Below are 21,493 nucleotides of genomic sequence, written 5' to 3' on the forward strand. Positions count from 1 at the left end.
ACTCTTCAGTGATTACAGCCTCGCAGCTGACCAAACTGAGAGTTTATTGTTATGCTTTGGTGCACCTGCAGCTTCATCCACATGACATCTCATGCTGATCATGACACAAATGTAGACATTCCTCAAAACTACTCACCAGGACTCAAACCAGGCAGAAACATTTAGAAAGATTTACTGTGCAAACACAGTCTAATCGTTTCAGTCATTATATTGTCCCTGTAACTTGTTTTTAGAGTGCATCCTGTTGAAGTCACACAGTTGAATGTTATTGTCATGCTTTGCACTTTTTTTTAAATTGTTTTTCTTCTTTTGTTTGATCCAAACCAATCTCTACTGATGATTAAATCAAACTGATTAAATCAAACTGGGCATAATCACTAAAACAAAGAGAACCCCTGATAAGCCACATTATTACATTTGGTTGACCTCACATGTGCACTCAGGTTTCACACACACACACACACACACACACACACACACACACACACACGCACACACGCATGCACTCCATCACCCTGTCCTTCATAAGGAGGGGTGATTGAAAAGGAACTAAGCTAAGTTACGTGCTCACTCTTCATGCTGGAGCTCAGTCCTCCTGAAACATTCTTCCTGCACAGCGACGACTCAGCATTCTACCTCTGTGTTTAGAGAGCAGGCTGCTAATACCTCGAGAGGTTTCTTTGCACTTCGAAATAATCCAAAGTTCAGACAAGCTGCAGGAATTTCAAAGTCGATTACTGGGTCCAACACATGCAGCAACAGGGCAGCTTTTACTGCTGTTTATTTTTTGATTTTTTTCTATTTATTTTTTTGAGGAGTCAAGAACACTTTGCCAGGATTTTATCTGATGTGACAATATCATGAGCTTTTTTATGAAGGAGCTGCTTTCAAAAAACATTGTTTTAAAGATGTTTTATGTTACAAAAGAAGACTAAGTCAACAGGTGAGTCTATTTATTTTTTCTTTACATATTTGAAATGCACAAGATAAATTAGATAATGCAGCTAGTGTCTTTTTTACTCCCAATACTTCCACAGAACTAAATACTTTTAGATTTTTTTGTGAAATTCTAATTCTAATTATTCTTTTTGTAAATATTCTAGAGGAACCTAAAAACCCCAGGACCTTCCATTAGCATTCAAGTCGGCTTGTAGAGTTCTACAAGAACAAACTATGGCGTTTGGGGACCTCCTGGAGCAGGTGGGCAGCACAGGACGCTTCCAGATCCTGCATGTGACCCTCCTGGTCATACCTGTCCTGTTGATGGCTAGTCACAATCTGCTGCAGAACTTTGTGGCCGCCGTGCCCGCTCACTACTGCAGCGCTCAAACTAACCTCTCTCAGTCCCGGCTGAGTGCGGAGCAGATGCTGTTGATCACGGTGCCGCTGGACAAGAATGGAAGGCCGCATAGGTGTCAGCGTTACGTCACTCCACAATGGCACCTCATAGCTGAGAACGGGACCTCCAGCTCAGGGGACCAGGGAGACGCTCAGGATGATGGGGTGAACATTGACCTGCAGGGATGCACAGATGGATGGTCCTACAACATGACTGAGATGACCTCCACCATCATATCTGATGTAGGACTACATATCTCTTTTTTTTTTTTTTTTTTTTACATGATTGTGTGCGTGTGTGTCTTTGGTCATTTGTGTTCATTTGTCTTACTTCTTGTCAGTGGCACTTGGTGTGTGATATGCGCTCTTTGAAGGAAATGGGTCAAACAGTCTACATGGGAGGTGTGCTTTTGGGAGCTTTTATCTTTGGAGGTCTGTCAGACAGGTAAACTTTGTGCAAGTCATTTGAAAGCTTCTGTACAGTATAAGACATTTATCTGTTTCACTAATCATAAATGTTAAATCTCTGCAAGATTTTTCGTGCATTTTTAAAAAATGTATATAAATATCATGAGAAAAGTGTAAACTGTACAAGCCAAACACCACTTTCACTGTGTGGTAACCCCTAGATACGGACGACGCAACCTCCTGCTTTTTTCTAACCTGCTGATGGCCGTGTCAGGAACGTGTGTCGCTTTCTCCCCCTCCTTCTCGCTCTTCTGCCTGTTCCGGTTTATGTGTGGCATGTCTCTGTCCGGCATGGGTCTCAACACCTTCTCGCTCAGTAAGCCTTTCCCCTGGAGGGGGGGAACAATTAAAGTATTGTGTTAAAAAAGGACCTAACTGAAATCAGCCATGTTGAATAATCAAAGTCCATTAAATATCTCTTCTTCATTCATTTATTTCAAGTTGTGGAGTGGATCCCCACTCGCATACGGACTGTGACGGGGACATTAACAGGTTACTGTTACACGGTGGGACAGCTGATCCTGGCGGTCATAGCCTACTTCATCCGAGACTGGAGGTGGTTGACCCTGACTGTGTCTTTGCCCTTCTATGTTTTCTTCCTCTACTCATGGTGAGTACCAAGACTCTCAAAATAAAAGTTCTTTGATGATGGATTCTGAAGGTTAAGTGATCAATGTCACTTCTCACACTATGAATCAACACTGAGCAAATGTCTTCTACAGGTGGTTTCTTGAGTCTTCAAGATGGTTGGTCCTGAGTAATAACTGTGAGGAAGCCGTCAAAAACCTTCAAAGCGTGGCCAGATTTAATGGCCGGCAAGAGGAGGGAGAAAAAATTGACGTTAAAGTAAGGGAGCGTTAAAGTCTCTGCAGCATCTACCTCGTTTTAGAATAAATCTAGACTGACAAAACCCTTTCTTTTTTGTACACAGATGGTGCAGGAATCTATGAAGAAAGAGTTGTCCTCTTCGCACGGCAACTACACCATCCTTGATTTGTTCCGCACCACCACGATGAGGAATATGACACTCTGCCTTAGTGCTGTCTGGTACATGTTACACATCTGTCATGTAAAACCACGTTGAGCCTTTTCAGAACATTTCAATGACACAGCGCCTACTTTTTTTTGTTTCGAATCTCTAGGTTATCAACAAGCTTCGCCTACTATGGTCTTTCTATGGATCTGCAGAAATTTGGGGTGAACATCTACCTAATCCAAGTGATCTTTGGAGCTGTCGACATCCCTGCTAAAGTCGTCATAACTGTGACTATGAGTTACATCGGAAGGCGGCCATCACAGTGCGGTGCTCTCATATTGGCTGGAGTGACTATTCTGGCCAACGTGCTGGTACCTTATGGTATTTAAAACACCCATACAAAATACAGTGTGATTGTCAGAACACATACAAACAGGAAAACGACCTGATGCATGTTCCTCTCCTGTGCAGATCAACAGACTGTGCGCACCAGTCTGGCTGTGATGGGTAAAGGTTGCCTTGCTGCCTCCTTTAACTGCTGCTACCTTTATACTGGAGAGCTGTACCCCACAATCATTCGGTGAGTCTGAAACATGTCAATGTTGTAGGTTTATAGATTCACTCGAGGAATTCAATTCCCTTTATATGTAAGATACTCAGCTGTTTCTATCCGGTACTTCTGTAAACCTTGTAAAAGACCCGTTTAAGAAGTCTGCAGCCAGGTTTATCATCTGTACATTATTGTCAGGAATATAAACTGGAGCCCAACCAACTTATCCACCAGTCAATAATATCAGTAGATAGAAGCATATCCGGTGACTACCGATATCGGCTTATTTTATTGCAGATTTATGCCCCAATATGACTTCATTTATTCAGCAGTCAAAAAGCATTTCATTTGAGTTTCATCGTATTACACTAGCAGTTCTCTTTCTGCAGCAGAGGGCGCTATAGGGATTACAACCAGCATTATCACTCCACAGTTTCAGGCGGTGATGCCTGTACATGAGCAGCTACTCTACTTTCCAGTTGAGTGACCATCCTTTTCCAAAAGTGTTTGATATCTGCATTTGAGGGATCATCAAAAAATGTTACCTCTATACCTATACCTATATTTCTACAGGTCCAGGATAGATATAAGAACAATCCAGGCATGCGGATGCAGTTTAAGCTCCTTTGCTTTAAGACAGAAATCCCTGGTAGCAAATTGGTGAAAATCTACCAAAACAAAAATATGTGCAGCTCACGTGTGCATAGAGTGATCTGCTTTAGAACATGTCGTTGCTCTGCAGTTCAGTGTGCAGAAATGATTTATGGCAGCATGTGAACAAAAGGTTATATGGGCAGTTACTTACTGACTGTGTTAAACAAAGCTGCCTAGAATGAGACCAGGGTCATGACAATGATCATAACCTGAATGACCACACAGTTACATATTCTTCTTGTGCAACGCAGAGATGTAAAAAAAAAAAGGAGAATTCACTTGAAATGTCTTACGGGGTTTTTGTCCATGATCACCGATAGTTCAAGATGATCATCAGCATCGCATCATGATCACAAAAAACTCATTGAAAGCACCTTTGCCTGTTATTTGCTAAACTCACTTTGTGATCTTTTAACCTGACGAGCATTATTTAGCTTTTCTCTCTTACTGGCAGCGTGTGTGCTTGCAGATGTGCACCTGAGACCAACAAACCACATTCAACTCCTGCTTGGTCAAATGCTCCGTTTAAAATTGTCTGTATAATTAATGCCCATTTCCTCCATCAAATGTCATCTCTGTGATATACTCAGTAACAGAGTGGGAGCCTGAGGGGCTTAACAAACACCTGGAGGGGCTACAGGGCATGCTCCTTTATGACTGAGTTACGCTACGTCTTTCAAGCTACTTTAGACAGTAGAATTCCCCATGGTATAAAAGATACTTGGATTTTAAAATAATAGTTTTCAAAGGCAAAAATCCAATTTTCTGCCTGCCACCTAAAATGATGCAAACATAGTCTAAAACTTGACTAAACATATTTGATTACAGTCTGGCTACCAGACAACGGCTGCTGTTTGCATTCTTTCACTTCATTATCTAACAAGAGTAAGAATACTAACATTACTCATTGACATTCATCGAGTTATAAAAAAGAAGGCTGACAGTAAGAACAGCTAGGACATTGCCATTAGCTGTGGTCTGATGGTGTCCGGGTAATTTTATTTTATAAACCTTTTTCATAGGTTTTTTTTTTTTTCATATTTTCATAAACCTTAATGGCACTGATGTCCCCCCCAGATTTTCACAATCCACTTCCAACTGGGAAGTGATAGTATGATAACAATTGTACATTTCTTTCGATGTATAGGACTTCCACATTCAATTATAATAACACTATTTGATGCTCAGTAATACAGTGGCCTGTAGGTACATAGGCTTGGCAGCTGACATGAGGTACATTTAGAGAATCGTGCAGCATATTCATAAACTCTACACTTTCAAGAGCAAATGCAAACATTCAAATGAAATGCAACAACTGCAATGTGCTGCAAACACATACACAAGAACTGTACGTCTGTTGAAAGGGCTGACCTTGCAGCGTTTTTCTATTGGATGTTTCTGACTGAGTGTGTGTTTTTGACACGCTCATTTCTTTTGCTGTGCGTCTCAGCCGTTGCATTTCATTTAAGTGAAAGTGCAGCATTTCTGAATATGCTGTTTCTCTGAAAAGCTGTTGCAGCGCCTCTGCACCTACAGTAACGTATTTTTACTAAATCTGAAAAAGACAGAGTGAGACCTCCAAACAAATTCTTAAGGACTGTCCATTTAGGATAATACGTTAACAGTTTAAACATACTGCCAGTGATAGTTTATCACATGCATCATCATCTCTGATTGAAAGTGTTCAATGGCTGTAAGTGGCATTTTAAAGCTTTGTTTTCTCTCTCAGTCAGAATGGTATGGGCTGGGTGTCTATGATGGCTCGTGTAGGGGCTATGGTGGCCCCGATGGTCCTTCTCATGGGGGACTACATGCCCTGGTTACCAGGTGTGATCTACGGAGGTCTTCCTATTCTCAGTGGAGTGGCTGCAGTATTCCTCCCTGAAACACGTGGATCGCCCCTTCCAGACACAATACAGGACGTGGAGGACAGGTAAGATCAGCCAGCAGCAATGCTGGGCTTGAAAGTTTATAGCAGGTGCTTATGATTTCTGACAAAAAATAATGTCACTACAGAACAAAGACATTCAGCTATAAGGGGATGTTGTTGTTATTTAAATGAATGTCACTAAATGTACATCGCAAGCCAAATTAACTCTGTAAGCCTAGATAACTTCTGAACAAGACATGCATACAAAAGTTACAACAATCACAGATAATACCAGTAAAATTAAAGTCACCTCAAACTGCAAAAGGGAAGCTTGAGTAGAATACTTTGAGGAAATGCAGCTTCATAAAACGTGACTGTTTGAACAACACGGCACTATTCCTGACATTAGCAGCTGCTTGCATGTTTTGGTTAAGTTAGCTCAAGACATGAAGCACAAAACAACAGTAGCTAACTGTTAGCTCACAATGCTAACTTACAGTCTTGTTCAGGGGTGGGCAACTGGCGGCCCGGGAGCCACATGCGGCCCCCATCAACGTGGCCCTCAGGTAAATTTTTACACATCAATTAATCGGGAACATGAAGAAAACATGACTAAATCTGCCATGAAATCATGAAAACCAGAAGTATGTCCATAATAATATTTGATCACTGGTATACGTTGACTTAAATTGGAGACAAAATTGACTGTAATCGTTTTTGTATTCTACAATTTGGCCCCTCTGGCAGTGAGAATTAAATTAATGTGGCCCTTGCTGTGACCAAAGTTGCCCATCCCTGGTCTTGTTAGTGAAGCTCGTTTACATGTCATCTTCTTCATACACCTTGTCGTCGTCATTATCATCCATCTGTTGCAAGACAATATCAGAACTCATGGGCATCTTTGGTCTAGCCACCTGAGACCAGCAGCAATGAAAGAGCTCCAATCAAGGCTTATTTTATGTGAGTTAACAAAGTTGACTGTAACTGGCAACCTGAGAAGCGAGGACAGGACCTTAAGAGCGGCTTTTTTTTAATCTGCATTCACAGATATATTTATTAAAAAAATATATAATATTTAAGATAAATTGCGTTTATATGTCTGTTAATGGGTTAGCCTTGCTGGGATTGTTTTACGGTGGATTGCGTTCCGACCATTTAGCTCATGTGCCTCACCTGTGCCGGTGTTTGGGTGCAAGGAGTGACCATGTTAACTGATGACTTTTAGTTTAAGGAATCTATGGATGTCATAATCACAAAAGCTTTTAAAACAGAAAAAAATAACAGATTGTCATTAACAGTTGTCTAACAGTATAACAGTTGTCATTAAAATGCCCATATTTAATGAAATGATAAACTATTATCATCAGATAAAAACAAAAACGAAAAGGCATTTGTAAGGACAGCTATAGGCTTTTAAACAGCTGTTGTAGACTTCCAAGCCTACAGAAATAGGCCTGAGTAGACCCTCCCAGATTTGACATTCATGTGCCACCTGGAGTTTACAGTGTCTTGTTGTAAGTTACAAAACATGTTTAAAGTTTAAGGCTAAAGAAGTCAGGCTTCTCGGACTAACTATAATCCTGGACTCAAATCACAGCATCAATGAAGCATGGGCACAATAATTCCGGCCACTGAAAAATCTATATAGGCTATAATAACTAAAAAAAAAGGCAGTTTGGTGTCTTTGATATGTGTAGGCTAAACTAGACAATATTTTTCATTGTTTAGGCCTACATAAATATTAGTGGTGGTTGGATTTGGTGAGCATTGAGTTAGGGTATATAGGGCCTTAAAATCCTGCAGGCTCCAAAATCTAAACATCACAGCAAGCAGAAGGACTCTGGGTCAGAGATCCTCTTGTGGTTATTCCATGAGCAAAATCTTCTCAAGAAACACCTGTAGGCTATAATAAGAGAGCAAGAGTAAAAAAACCAAAACTGTCCATGTCTGATTTTTATCTCTGTTTTTAAAACAGGGGATCTGGGAGAAGCTCCAAAAAGACACCAAAGGAAGCAGTAATCTTGCAAGACATTCAGTCGAATCTCCTAAAGCAGACTGCCTGAGGGCATCGCTGCTCTACTCCTGACATTTTTACTGACATGTTAATGAAACTTGAGTGGGTGCTGCTTCTTTTTCTGGCCTGCTTATTTGTTTGATTTTTCCTTTTTGAGCGTGTTATTAGTCATGAACGCTGGAACAAATGGAGTTTCAATGTTATTGTTAACAGGTCAAACAGTGAAATGAATAGCTTAAAAAAAACTGACTTTTATATTTGATGTCCAGTAGATTAGGTCTCTGAAGTAATGTTTATATTTTATATGTGTGTATACAAAGAGGATATAATGCTTAATAAAAAAACCTCTTCCATGTTAAAGTTCTCCGCTGTTCTTTTTTAAATGAGAAATTAATTCAATGTGTCTTGTGTGTATCTCTCTTCTTCTGGTCATTTTCTACACCTAAAATGATAACTATGATTTCAAAACAACAGCCCGTTTAATGAGACTAGCTCACTGTCAGATAAATTACCTTAAAAAGTTGGACGAAAAACAGAAGATGAATAGATGGTTTTAATCCAAGTGCAGAACAGACAGCGGCACCCAATGGAAAAAAAGATGTACAACAGGTCCAGCTATCAGGCTATGCCCTGACGTCATCCTGTGCTTCTGAAATCAGTTATTTTCTTAAACACACATGGCTATACAGTTACCACTCGAGTTTTACTTCTCACTCTTCAGTTTAATGTTTGCACTACACCCTCTGGTTTCCTGTAGACGGGACCAAAAAAGGCCTTATACTCTGTAAATATTAAACTTCACATAGACAGTGTGCCTGCAGGGCCGGTACAAACATGGGAAACCAAATATTGCATGGTCACTGAGACAAAGTTCAACAAAAGAAAAACAAAAAACTTCAGATAAGAAGCTGACTCTGGGGCGGCAGTGGCTCAGTTGGTAGAGTCGGTCGTCTCTCAACTGGAAGGTTGGGGCTTAGAACCCCAGCTCCTGCAGCCACATGTCCGAGTCCTTGGGCAAGACACTTCACCTCAAGTTGCTCCCACTGCTTCGTCAGCAGTGTATGAATGGGATTAGCTACTTCTGATGGTCACTTTATAAAGTGTGTGAATGAGTAGGTCTGACCAGCGGTGTAAAAGCACTTTGAGTAGTCAGAAGACAAGCGCTAGAAAAGCTCAAGTTCATTTACTCTAACGTACTCTGAGCACTCTCACATCTCACAGTGTCTAAAAGTGCTGTGTAAATTTTGCAACATATAAATAAGTAATGAATTAAACTGACGTTGCATAAGGGATTACTGTATTGCTCCTTAATCACCGTCACAGAGGGACACAAGCTTTAACCAAACATATTTTTAAAGTTGGAAACATTTTCTTTGTCAATATATTTGTGCTGATATAAACAGCAGGCAATAAACCGTTGTGGTCAGTGTACTGAAAGTGAACACTTTAAATGTCTGAGTAAAATAACAAACTAACATCTTAAGTGTAATGTTAACTTTCAATAAAACACCAGAGACACTGCTTTGTTTTAAAATACATTTTCATTTATAATAAACTGTGTTTTTGACTAGAGGATTTTTGTTATTTTAAATTTGCAATAATTGATGATGGGATCTTAAACTGCTTGTAGTTCAGTATCACTAGCTCTGCTCAATACCGACAAACATTATTACTGTATATTTATCACAAATCATGTTTGTTTTTGAATGAAGACACACGACAGTACATTATAGAAAACAGGATCCTTCTCACTTCTTGAAGCTGGTGAACCTCCTCTGGCACGCTTATTATGAATCCTGCTGTTATGACACCATCTAGTGGTGAATGCACGCTAATGCATAAGCAAAACTGATCATTAGAATACTGGTACATGTATACTGTATGTATGATTTCTGTCTTTTTTGTCATAAAAAACGTAAAAGTTTCACCCTTCTTGATAATCCTATTTGCATTCAATATAATAGACTCTAAGTTACCTTTAATTCCCCCATTGTTTTTTAACACAAAAGGGACATTCTTTTTATTTTAGCAATATCGTTTGGTTTTTAATAAGCTCTTGTGAAGAGATAATTCATCTTAAATATATTCAGCTGAAGAGGGGATATGGCATAGGAGAAAAGATAACTACATGATTTTGATTGATTTGTAAGTAAATAAACAGCTTTTTTTTCTAAGTTTATGTATAGCCTCATATTTGATCATTTTTAGGAGTTGTGTCATTTCATAATGTTCAGCTCACACACAGGTATGTTGGTGTTTTATGTGGTTATGTGGCTCGGCTCCTGAATGAGCTATCATGTGAGAAAACAAGTAACATGTAAAACACAATTTTTTATAATCTCTAATCTCCAAAGCACCATATTAAACGCATCATAACCAGATTTGATGTGAGTGCCCCACACTGGGACGCTCAGTGCATCGTGTGTGTTGAGGCAGCAGAGTCCAACCTGAAGTGAAGATCAGAGATGTATCAAAGTTCATAATAAAATTACTCCAGAAATAACTACATCATAAAATGATATGAATAAAGATTTATTTTCTCATATGAACAGGTGGATTCATTTTTCATTTTATTTTACAATCTATGACAATCTCGCATTTTTTCTTCTTTTTTTTCTAGCATATTTCAGGAATGACATGGGGAAAGGTTCTTTTTTATTGCTGAATGTTAAATGAAATACACTTTCACTGACTGGAAAAAGAATTGTCTGCTGCTTTTTTTTTTTTTTTTTTACCATGCACCCATCTAACCGTGACCACAAGGACATGCAGAAGAGAGGTGTTCAAACATTTCAAGCGAGGGTGGGGTCAGGTGTTGTGGTGGTAGTGGTGGTGGTGAGGGAGGAGGGAGGGAGGGAGGATAATAAAATTAAAAAGTGGATGTGCCTGGTAGCATCTTGATTAAGTGGGAGGGCTGGCAAGGTGAAGGGAGTATTACATGTAAAGTAGACAATCTTCTTTTTGCATTCTTCAGACGTTGACCCAGAGGCGAGAAACTCAGTGAAATATCTGCAAGTGAGGTGAGACCAAAGACCTTTCTATAAAACACCACTGTTTCTTTTTGACCATATAGCAGATACGATAGCAGATCAATCTTTTTTTAAGAGTTTAAAATCTGATAGGATCATCCAGCATTCACTTGATTTTACCAACAGTGATGACGAATCATCATCTGCCTTTTGTCACAAAGTCAATTTGAAGAAATTTCATACATTTCCTTTTTCATATCTTCCTTTCCTTCGGGGGGGGGGGGGGGGGGGGGCAATGGGTTTGAATTATTTTGTTTCCTTTTTAAAGTATTATAATATTAAGACTGGATTTGAAACGACAGGATCCGTCAACATACAAAGCAGTACACAGTACTTTTGGAGGGGGACACTATCTGACCTAACTGGAAGTGTACATGTAGAGTGGAGCGCTCTTAACCAGGTGATAACATAAGTTATGGACACAGTCATTCATCGGACGTGAATATGTGAACAAGAAAGGCTGACAGCTTGATAGACGGCTGCATAATGGCTTTAAAAACTAACTCATGTAAATATGCATTTATATCATGATAGTTCATTCTACACTATAGGCATCACATAGCTTTTTTACACACACAGCACACTACAGTCACCTCTTAGAAAATGATGTAATCAAACAGCAAAATAGAAAGTTTGCATATTTTTGCATTGTATGATCCTCCAAAGATTCACAGCTATTTCGTTTATATTGTCGAGTGTGTTCTGCACTGTTCTGCTTCCACTTGGCTTTCCTTTACTCTTCGTATGGGAGGGTTCAGGGAACTGATAGAATGTATGTGAACAGTTAGGCCTTCATCATCTGAGAACCTAAGTTTTAGGTAGACCTTAAGTCGAATTAATGGGTGAACAGGGTCTAAAGTGGAGGGGGGGGGGGGGGGGGGGGCATGTGGAAATCCTGAGACACTGTGTGGCCGGCCTTTTACGCGAGCCACAAAAACAGAATGGACACAGAAGGATGATGAGGCATGGGATTGGGGGCTGAGTTGAGTGGAAACAGATGCAATCTTTTTGTTTTGCCATCACCTCTGATGGCAGGGGTCACCCCTGTGCCGAGCGGCTCAGTGTTTGTTAGCCTCATAACAGGCTTAACATGAGGACAACCTGCTGGGAAATAAAAGGGACCTAATTGGGGCAGGCTGGAAAGAGGGGGCAGAATAGTTGTAAACACATCAAGCAATGACCTGCATAACATAGGAGCCTACAGCAGCCTTACCTGTGCACCTACACTGAGGGTCAGTGTTCTGATAAAGCACTAATCTGTGGACCTCTGAGACGCTCTGTCAGCTCTGCTGAGACACCAGGAGACCCACATTTTTGATCTTACCACAACAAACTAGGAAATTCATCTAACATCACAAATACATGCAAGCAAACTGACATGCGCGTGCGTGCGCGCACTAACACACACACACACACACACACACACACACACACACACACACACACACACACACACACACACACACACACACACACACACACACACACACACACACACGGGTCATTTGTGCACACACAACCGATTTATCTCTCTCTCTCTTTCTGTAGACTTTCTTCAGAGGGCAAAAAGGATCTAAACTGTATTCATCAGGCATTCTATTAGATCCAAAATTAAAAATCCTACAGGCGAATCATATTAATGTAAACATACACTTTATGTTGAAGTGGTTTATATTGCGTGACATGGAAGGGGTTATGTTCCAGTGGGGCTAGACTCCTCAAAGAATGCAACTTGGAAAGAAAAAAGTAAAACAGGAAACCAGAGAGGAAAAAAACAAAACAAACGTGTATAAAAAATGAGGCGTCCATATAAGAAAGGCTACAAAAACCTCCACTGGCCCTCTGGCATCGGCATACAGCAAAAGGCACCACAATATTACTCTATTTTTTACGTAGTGAAAAAACTGGCACATCTTTTATGCTGTAAATCAAAATGTACATATAAATAGAGTTTTCCCTATAAAAAAGTCTTTGCTGTTAACTAGTAGACAACTTTTGCTAAAATGAAAATAAATATTTCATTTGTTTAGAATATCTGTCAGTTATATAAAATAAAAATATTTCTTATAGATGCAGGTCTATGCTATATTGATTTTCGTTGGTTCATTTTCACTCTTTACTGGGGTGTATTGTCCGGTTTGGAGCGTGAGTGTGTAAGTCTTGTGTGCATGTTTCCATGCCCACTGTGCCGCCCCGATGAGTGAGAAGTCCGACTGTCCGCCGGCCTGTAGATGGTGGACGGCTCTGCATTCATGTTCTGCATACTGAGGAAGGGCGTGCTCTCACCGTCCTCCTCGGACTCACTATCTGTTAGGCAGCTCCGAGATCCATAGTCCCGAGATGCCTCGTATCCACGTGGGGCCACGTGGCCGTTCAGTCTGGATCTCCGCCAGCGCCGGCTCCCAGTTCCACTGGACCCACTTCTCTTTGGTTGCTCTCGAGAGGAGAGATACTCCTGGGTGGTCTCATAGTCTTCTTCCTCAGCCAGCCGGTAGGGGCTGGAGGGCAGGCTGCCCCTGCTGTCATTAAGATAGGTACGACGCTGCTGCCGGTAGGGCTCCTGGCACTGTGCATCGTGTAGCGGCACCTGGTAGCGGCGTAGTAGAGGCTGGTCATCCTCCAGTGGGTAGGGGTTGTGGACAGCAGGAGGCAAAGACATGGCATGGCTGGCATTTGGGGATGTGATCTGGAAGGTAGGCACCTGCGATGGCAATGAGTAATGGAAATCCACCGGTGAGAGGCGGGCTGGTGTCGTCAGAGCTGACACATATCTGTAGTAAAAACAGAGGGGGGAATAGTTATCTCGAGAACATCAAAAAAGTGAGAAAAATGAAGTCAGCAGGATTTGAATGCTTCATAAGTATTCTGCTGAGTCAATGAACAATGTACCCTAAGTACCAAGCAACAAGGAAGTTGTGAACGAACGCTTAAATATTCATAGAAGTATTTTTTCATAAATATGTTTAGTCACTTACATTTTAGAAGCTTTTCAGAACTGTTAACTATCTTTCAGTCCCATTACAAGTTTGATTTAGGGCCTTTCTTATTTTGAGGAATTTTTGAAGAAGGCTGACATTAATTGAGAGAACTGTCTTTTAGTTCAATTATACTCTTGCAGTGCAGTATTTATTTCCCGTTAATACATTTGGATAAAAGCGTCTGCTAAGTGAATTGTAGAATATATTTGATACCCTTATTCTGCTTTAGAAAGAATCGACTTCTGTGATCATAACTTAAACATCTTTGAAGGAAAGTTAACTTCACCACTAACACGTTTCATGTGGTGTTCCCCAGGGCTCTATTCTGGATCCATTTTTTTTTTAATACACTTTTGAGCTAGAATATTTAAAAAAATATATATTTTTGCTGATTATCCTCAAGATTAAATGTATCATATTATGCTCATGGAAACTGATAACTTTTCTGAACAGTATTTGTAAACTGACTTAAGTCACAACAAACAAGTTGAGGTAGTCTTACACACTTAAAACTAGTTCAACTTTCACGTGACTATATCAAAGCTTCCCAAGCTGTTTAACCCAAAGCCCAGATTGAGGTTGTCTGGCAGGAGCAGCTATTTTGGCTTCCCTTCAGTCTGCAATGAGGACTGATGGTGAGCAAACTGTCCTCCTCCCCAGCCTCAGGCTTCAAACCAAGACTCACAAGTTTGTCCTGCTAATCAAGTGTCCTGCTTTAAAATGCTTTTAATTCAGTTAATAATAAAATAATTCTTTATGTCCTAAAATGTAAAAATCACGCCACTAGTCTTACATTCATCTACTGTCAAGAAACATTTTAGAAAGTGCATGGAATAATGAATACAGTTTTTTTTGTACCATAGCTTACCTGGCTAATTATCTTTGCACAATGGGCAGCCAGCTATTGCGTAACTATGTAGTTAACTGTTTCTGTGGTTTTCTAAGGAAGATTTGTAAAAACATGCTAATGTCGAAGTCATTGGAGAAAGACAATGGCTGCTAGATGTTTTTTTCTGTCAAGCTTATATTAAACTTTAATGACAGGTATGGAGTGTGTTTAATTGACTGACAGGAGTCTTGTCTTTACAATCAGTTGTCATAGTTGCCATTTTTATGTCCCTCCTCCCTCTCTGCTTAATCCCCATGAGACAAATTTTAATTGTCAAAATATGTGAAACAGATCTAGTCATCATTGTGTCTCACAGACTTAATACATTACTCATTTAACAACTAAACATGCATGTTACTACATTAAAGAGAAACTTGAAGTTATCATATCAGTGACGGTGAGTCATTGTGCATCACAGTGTTTGCAATCGCAAGTGTATTGCCTTGAGGAAACAACAACAGGCAGTGTGCGAGGCTGAGATATTCCCATAACACTGCTGACTCAGCTAATTCAGATGCTCTCCCCATGATGGAAGAGGCGCCTGTTACCTGAAACGACTCTGAGGGGATGTTGGTTATGCAATCTGTGTCTGCACAACAGCTCAATGGCCAACGTCTATTTATGCTTGCTGTATGCTGGTCTTGTTGATATCTAACAGTTTCAGAGCTTTAAAGGTTACTATAAGGTCGAAACATCTTTTCTGGTTAGTTTTTGATTTAAGACACAAGTTATTCAGCTGATAATTGCTAACACTGCATACTTGAGAGTGCTATCTTGTTATTTATGTCATGTCTAAGCTTTTGCTGCAGCAAGCATCTTGTGCTGGACAGAAATTCTGAAATAATTTTCAAATACGTCCATAAAACAGCTATAAATACTTAAGAGCCTCACTGGGCCATTACTTCCATTTTTGGATCCGATGTTGAAGCATGATTCAAGATGGACATTTGCTAATTTGCATATGAAACACCTCAAGTATGCATGTGTCACCAAACATTTTCTTTTTAGATCTAGAAATAGTATCCATGCAAAGCGTATAAATCTGCCTTGTTCTTTTAAAAGGCAGGCCAGCACTGGGCAACTCTTACAGTTGCATCCATGCTGCAAATAATCACTGTGCACATTGATGTATGAGGTGAGAAAGTACACAACTTTCAAATGAATCCAGTATTACAGTATGTTTTTGAACTACTTTTCCCCCCTATGCCCTTCCTTTAAGTTTTTTTCTAAACAGGCCGTATTTTTGCTATGCATTGCACAGTTAATTGTTTTCTATGAAATCCCTGCATTAGCGTTTAAGTAATTAAACTGTTCTGTTCTGTGACCTCCTTTATTCATTGACAAATAACCTGAATGAAATGCTGTATGTCTGCATTGCGGCCACCTTGGCTCCGATTTTCTGAGCTTTTATCATCCAAATTTCTTACTGCCTTATCAATTGTGTCTTTTGTGGTTTCACTGGGCTCTTTTTTTTTAGGTTCTATCAAACTTTCATTGTACATTACATTTGGTAAATGTGATCTGATATCTGATTGGCTGATGCTAAATATAAGAGGTTCCTCAAGGAATGATATTTGAGTTACAAGTGCTTCAAAGACTTTCAACTGAAGTAAATGAGGGCTTGTGTGTACAGGAGGTGGTGAGAACACAAAAGGCAGTGTGTCCTCATGTGTAGCAATCTTTAGCATGTTCCTTTAAGCCTTAAACACAGGGTCTTCAATTACAGAGTTAACAAAGCCTAACATACTCTACCTAACTGGGGCTCTGTTCTATTTCTTAAGCAGCTGTTCTTATGGGTGTTGTGTTGATGCTTAAACATACAGTATATCTTTTCAGTAAAGGGCCAAATCGTGTTCACAAATCCCACATTTCCGCCGAGCTCATCGCTAATATATGCCTGTTGAGTGATGGGTACTTGGCTGTGAAATGTATTGTAATCCAAAACACCAGCACAGTGCAGGGAGGACATTTCGGAATTTGAGATGTCACCACAACAAAATTAGGGAGTGTTTCTACAGTATTTAAAAAGGAAGTTCAAACATCGGCCATGGGTGCCAATGACTGAATTAGGGCGCTTGTCTAACACCTGAAAGCACATTATTAAAATAACTTCCATGTAGTACAAAGTTAATTTTAAAGGAACAATCAAAAAATTTGCTAAGCAACTTTCTTTCCATCCTGACATCTTAAACGAGGAGGCAGATTTTTTTTCCCATGCACTCAGTACAGAAATAGTAGCGGGATAAAAATAGATCACTTTGGAGTGGTTGAAAGGCTACCTCTGACAGTAAGAGGTAACTGTTTCTTCCTGTTTCTATTCTTAGTGCTAAGCTAGGCTAATCCCACCCAGGACCTATCTCTGTAACGCAAAGATTAAATACATGTACTTTTGGGTTTTAGGGCAGCATTGAAAATTAGTGTATTTTCTTAAGGTCACATGGTTTCTTAAATAAAATTAAATGTTAAACTTAAGCCAATCAGAGTTAAATAAAGGCCAGGAATAGCTTTACTGTAGCAGCATGTTCCCATTGAAACAAGCACTATTTGTTACTTTTGCCTACTTTGGCGTATGCCGTCATCATGCCTGCTGTGCGTCATTTTCCACTAAGTGTCTCTGGGTGCCCTGACTGATCTCTCAAGGCTGAAAATGAAGCTTCTCATAATGTAAACCACAAACCCAAGCAGGCCTGTTTCCCACCTGTCGCTGTGTGGAGAGTCTCCAAGCGAGTCGAAGGAGTCTCCGTACTGCAGGCCCGGCCGATGGGGGTCAGAGTAACCACAGTGTGCAGCGCGGCGGGCCCGGGCCTCCATGCACGCAGGACTGCTGCATTTACTGGTCCCCACAGACGATGACATCATTCCCGGCGAGTCAGAGAGGATGCTGTCAGAATGTTCCAGGCTCCATGTCCGTTCCTCGTGTCTGACAAATAAAAACTGTGTTAACATGTACACACCCTAGCACGACCACTGTTTTTTCTTCTTCATTTTTTTCTGAAAGACGCTTTAGAACTTCCCTCAGGCTGTGGCTTGAATAAATTCATCAAGTTGCTCGTTCACTTTCTGTGAGATTCTTTATTTAAATAACAGGATAGTGCTGGAAAGAAGCACTTTTTTTTAGTGCATGCTCACCTGTGAGTTGATGAATGGGCTCGTGTGGAAGAGTTATGAGATCTGGAAGAGGCATGGCTGGCAGGGAAGGACCCCTCTGTCGCAGGCCGTATGACTCGTTCAGTTGCAGGGATGTTCTTTGATATGTACTGTGTTGCAGGAAAAATGGATTTGGCAGATGGAAAAATATGAAAAAGGACAGGCTTTGATGATGTCACTCAGCATGAAAACATTTGCTATAGCTACATCTGTTTGTGTATACTTTCATAATGTTAGAAATTCCTTCAGAAACTTACATCTACCATGGGGATTTCCTCTGGGCCTGGTCCTGGGTGATTGGGTCCGTTAGCTAGGCTGCGATTGGGATGTTCTGGACACATGTTTTGTCGCAGATGATTGTGCATCTTCTTTCTTTGTTTCCTGTTGAGAAATTATGTTAAACGATCATTTCATCCGAAACTCTCTTTATTGATTTAATACTAGATTAACTATTTTACCTGTACAAGCTGAAAAGACACAATCTCACATTTAAAAATTCAGTAATCCATTATTTTCAACTACGCTAAACATTACAGTCACTGCCAATAGTAAGTCATCAGCTTGAGTGTACAGTACACTGTTGTTTTATAAATACAATGAACATGGTTTTAGAAATCTAAGAGGAAAGGTAATATGAGAAAGACAATTTGTGAGCAGGACTTACTTGGTTTTACAATAGGCAACCACACACACGATGCCCACCACCAACAGAGCGACACAAATACCCGTGATTGTCAGGACTCTTTTCTGGTAGAGTTCCTCTGCCTCTGTCAACATCACACCCACAAGTACGCAGACGCACCCACACACACCACATGCACACAGTGAGAGAAAGAGAAGGGAAAAAAATTAGTGTCTTGAAGGAGCAGGTTCCCAATAATTCACTGCAGATCTAAATTCATTTCTTGTTTGATATTTTTGGACCAAATCCTGAGCAGGATGAAGCTTCATCTTTGCTACCCTGAAGACTCTCTTCACAGCCAAACCTCTCCCCTCTCTTAATCATAAATACAACAGATGCTGTTGCTGCCTGTGCTGCAGTAAGGCAGCGTGGGAGGGTACAGAGGCTCAGCAGCGATAGTTGGACTAATCTATTAAGCAACTGTACTCTCTAGAAATATAATAATTTTATCACATTTTATAATGGTTGAGGCCTTTTGTGACTTATTTATGGCTAAAAGAACCTGCAAAGAATGCAAATGGCCTTACTAAACTTATAATTTGGCCATGTGCAATACTTGATTCTGAGTCCATTTCCATTGGACTTAGTTTCTCCAAACATTTTTTATAATCCCATCGTGTATTGACAATATTCACAAAGCTGTCATTTCCTATAATGCCACAAAGTGCCTCAAAGTGGCTTATATTGCTGTTTTTCAGGCTAGAAGACATAAAGGTTTCAAGTTATCTAAAAAATAAAACAATTCCCTGCTTTGTTCAAAAGACTAAAAACTGTGAGGAGTGAAATAAAGCCATATTTTAGTTTAAACAACACATATGGTGACTCATTTGCTACAACTAGACAACAGCTAACATTAGTATTCAGCCAACTAGCTAAAAATATGAGCTAGGAAGTGGCTGAAGACTGAATATGACTGTTTGGTAGAGTTATCATACAGTAGAAACTCTATACTGTACATTATTAGCTAATGAAATGTAAGCTAATACCTACCTAGCTAACACAATTTAAGCTAGGCAATGGTTGAATTCTAGCTTTAGCCGGTGTCTGACCGTAGCTAATGGGTTATTAAATGTGTTTTTATACCTAGAAAAAAGCCTCACTAGCTCTCCAATTTTTACCTTCCCATTGTCTTTTAAGTCGCTCATTTATCAACAAATTTTGAAATGATACAAACATTTTACTCTGTTTACTCAAAGGGGCATGAGTTGAAAACTAGCAATAGTTATTAAATCCTTACGCAGAACATCCGTTTCATGCTATGTATTGAAACTATGTTAAATTGCATTGTCCCTATTAAATAAATAAATTCAATTCAATTCAATTTGAGCTTCCTCATCATAGTGAGACATAAGATGAATGTTCTTTTTGTGTGTATAAAGTCAATGGTCAACAATCTCTTTGTAGAAGTCTTCATATACTCAGGCATTTAGTAATCACAATTATATGGTTTTTTTCACAGGTATTTAACAAACGTGACATTTTTAAATCAAAATGATAAAATATGAATCTGATGCATTTTGCTTTTCCAGAGAAGAGCTTGTGAGAGGTTGAGGTAAACTCTTTGTGTCCCTGATGAAAAATGAAGGAGCAAAGAGGTACAGTAGTGCGCTCCCTGATAAATAATGTAATAAAAATAAATTGAATTTGTAGAACTCCTTCCATCCGAGGTTTCCTTCTTTCATTCTCCAGCGGCCATTTTATACCAGCATGCCAATTTGTGTCAAGTTTCTGATACAATAAACAAATCATTTTCTTAAATGATATCAGCTTTGGTATAACAACACAATGTCCGCATGGTATTGTTCATTATTTTTTATAATGGCATGATGCCTGGCAACTCAACAATGTCAACCACTGGAGCCCTTTTCTGGAAAAGTAGCAGAAAACAAGAGCTAACAATGCAGGCGGATGGAAATAGCAGCAGATAGATGAAACACATGACTGTAGGTTCTAAATTTAGCATGGCATGCTCACATCACAGCATCTACTCCTTGAAGGATAATTCAAACCAGTAACACAGATATTATTTTTCATACTTCAAAGTTACATTTCAGATTTGGTAAAGACAGGGTGATGCGAGAATCATGGACAAGATCACACATAAATAAAAAGAAAAGGGATGGCATGTCAAAGGGAAAGACGGACTCTAGAGGCATGAGATTAAAAGGATTTAGGACAGAAAGAGATGAAGATTGAGGAAAAACATCTGGATGCTTCAAACATGATACACCATGCTTGTTACAGATGGAACAGGGAACCAAAAATCAGTCCAAAAAAAAAAAGAATATGCTAACGTGAGTAAGACGGAAAAAAAACTCAGTTAATGGTTCTACTTTTTTTATGATTATGCAGGTGATGACATCCAGGTTAATGATGTTTAATGGAGGATCAGTTACAATTGATCAGGGTTTGTCATTACAATGAGTTATGGTAGGATTGATCCACTGATTGATTGGTTAATCGAAGGACAATATGATTTACAGATGGGAGCAAGTCAAAACCAAGGACATCTTTTTAGTAGCTTTACTAGGACTGAGAGTCAAAATGGATTGTTCCATACCCATAAATTCAATCCCAAGATGCTCTGCCATGGCAGAGGGTTGACAAGTGGAAGGAAAACAAAAAGAGACCAGGTTTAGATAAGAGAGTGGCACCTTCTTAAATATAGTGAAGCAGACAAAAACAGGCTTTTCAGTAACTAAGACAACATGTCAGACTGACGTGGACAGTAACATCAAAGACGAGACACCAGAACACACATAACAGCATGCAAAACACACTCCAAACCACACTACACAGTTACATTAAGACACACTACTTGAATTAAGTCTTTTGTATTTTCATGACTAATACTGAAACTGTAATCATATTGTTTCCTGCTTTTCACGTTTCTCTACT

General features: G+C 39.7%; 2 protein-coding genes across 5 annotated transcripts in view; one reads left to right on the forward strand and one right to left on the reverse strand.

Annotated features, from left to right (window-relative positions):
• The first annotated feature begins 538 nt into the window (after nucleotides 1-538).
• On the forward strand, nucleotides 539-8,230 carry slc22a6l (solute carrier family 22 member 6, like). Its single transcript, XM_020633375.2, has 11 exons — nucleotides 539-943; nucleotides 1,104-1,581; nucleotides 1,680-1,783; nucleotides 1,968-2,122; nucleotides 2,248-2,416; nucleotides 2,529-2,652; nucleotides 2,738-2,853; nucleotides 2,949-3,163; nucleotides 3,254-3,362; nucleotides 5,716-5,919; nucleotides 7,832-8,230. Exons 2-11 carry the CDS (start codon nucleotides 1,174-1,176, stop codon nucleotides 7,917-7,919), a joined length of 1,692 nt encoding a protein of 563 aa, XP_020489031.2. The 5' UTR covers nucleotides 539-943; nucleotides 1,104-1,173; the 3' UTR covers nucleotides 7,920-8,230.
• Nucleotides 8,231-10,386: 2,156 nt separating this feature from the next.
• Nucleotides 10,387-21,493, reverse strand: part of nrg2a (neuregulin 2a) — an 81,285-nt gene continuing 70,178 nt past the window's right edge. For 2 of the 4 annotated variants that reach the window (XM_020633356.3, XM_029277233.2), the window contains exons 6-11: nucleotides 21,156-21,179; nucleotides 18,578-18,680; nucleotides 18,171-18,294; nucleotides 17,896-18,023; nucleotides 17,465-17,686; nucleotides 10,387-13,670 (exon numbers count right to left, since the gene is read on the reverse strand). In XM_020633356.3, the coding sequence (XP_020489012.1) occupies nucleotides 13,016-13,670; nucleotides 17,465-17,686; nucleotides 17,896-18,023; nucleotides 18,171-18,294; nucleotides 18,578-18,680; nucleotides 21,156-21,179 (1,256 nt within the window). In that variant the 3' untranslated portion in view covers nucleotides 10,387-13,015. The remainder of the gene's footprint in view (nucleotides 13,671-17,464; nucleotides 17,687-17,895; nucleotides 18,024-18,170; nucleotides 18,295-18,577; nucleotides 18,681-21,155; nucleotides 21,180-21,493) is intronic. The other 2 variants (XM_065962991.1, XM_020633357.3) reach the window with 1 other exon arrangement.

Source organism: Labrus bergylta, chromosome 14 (assembly GCF_963930695.1).
Source record: "Labrus bergylta chromosome 14, fLabBer1.1, whole genome shotgun sequence".
NCBI lineage: Eukaryota > Metazoa > Chordata > Actinopteri > Labriformes > Labridae > Labrus > Labrus bergylta.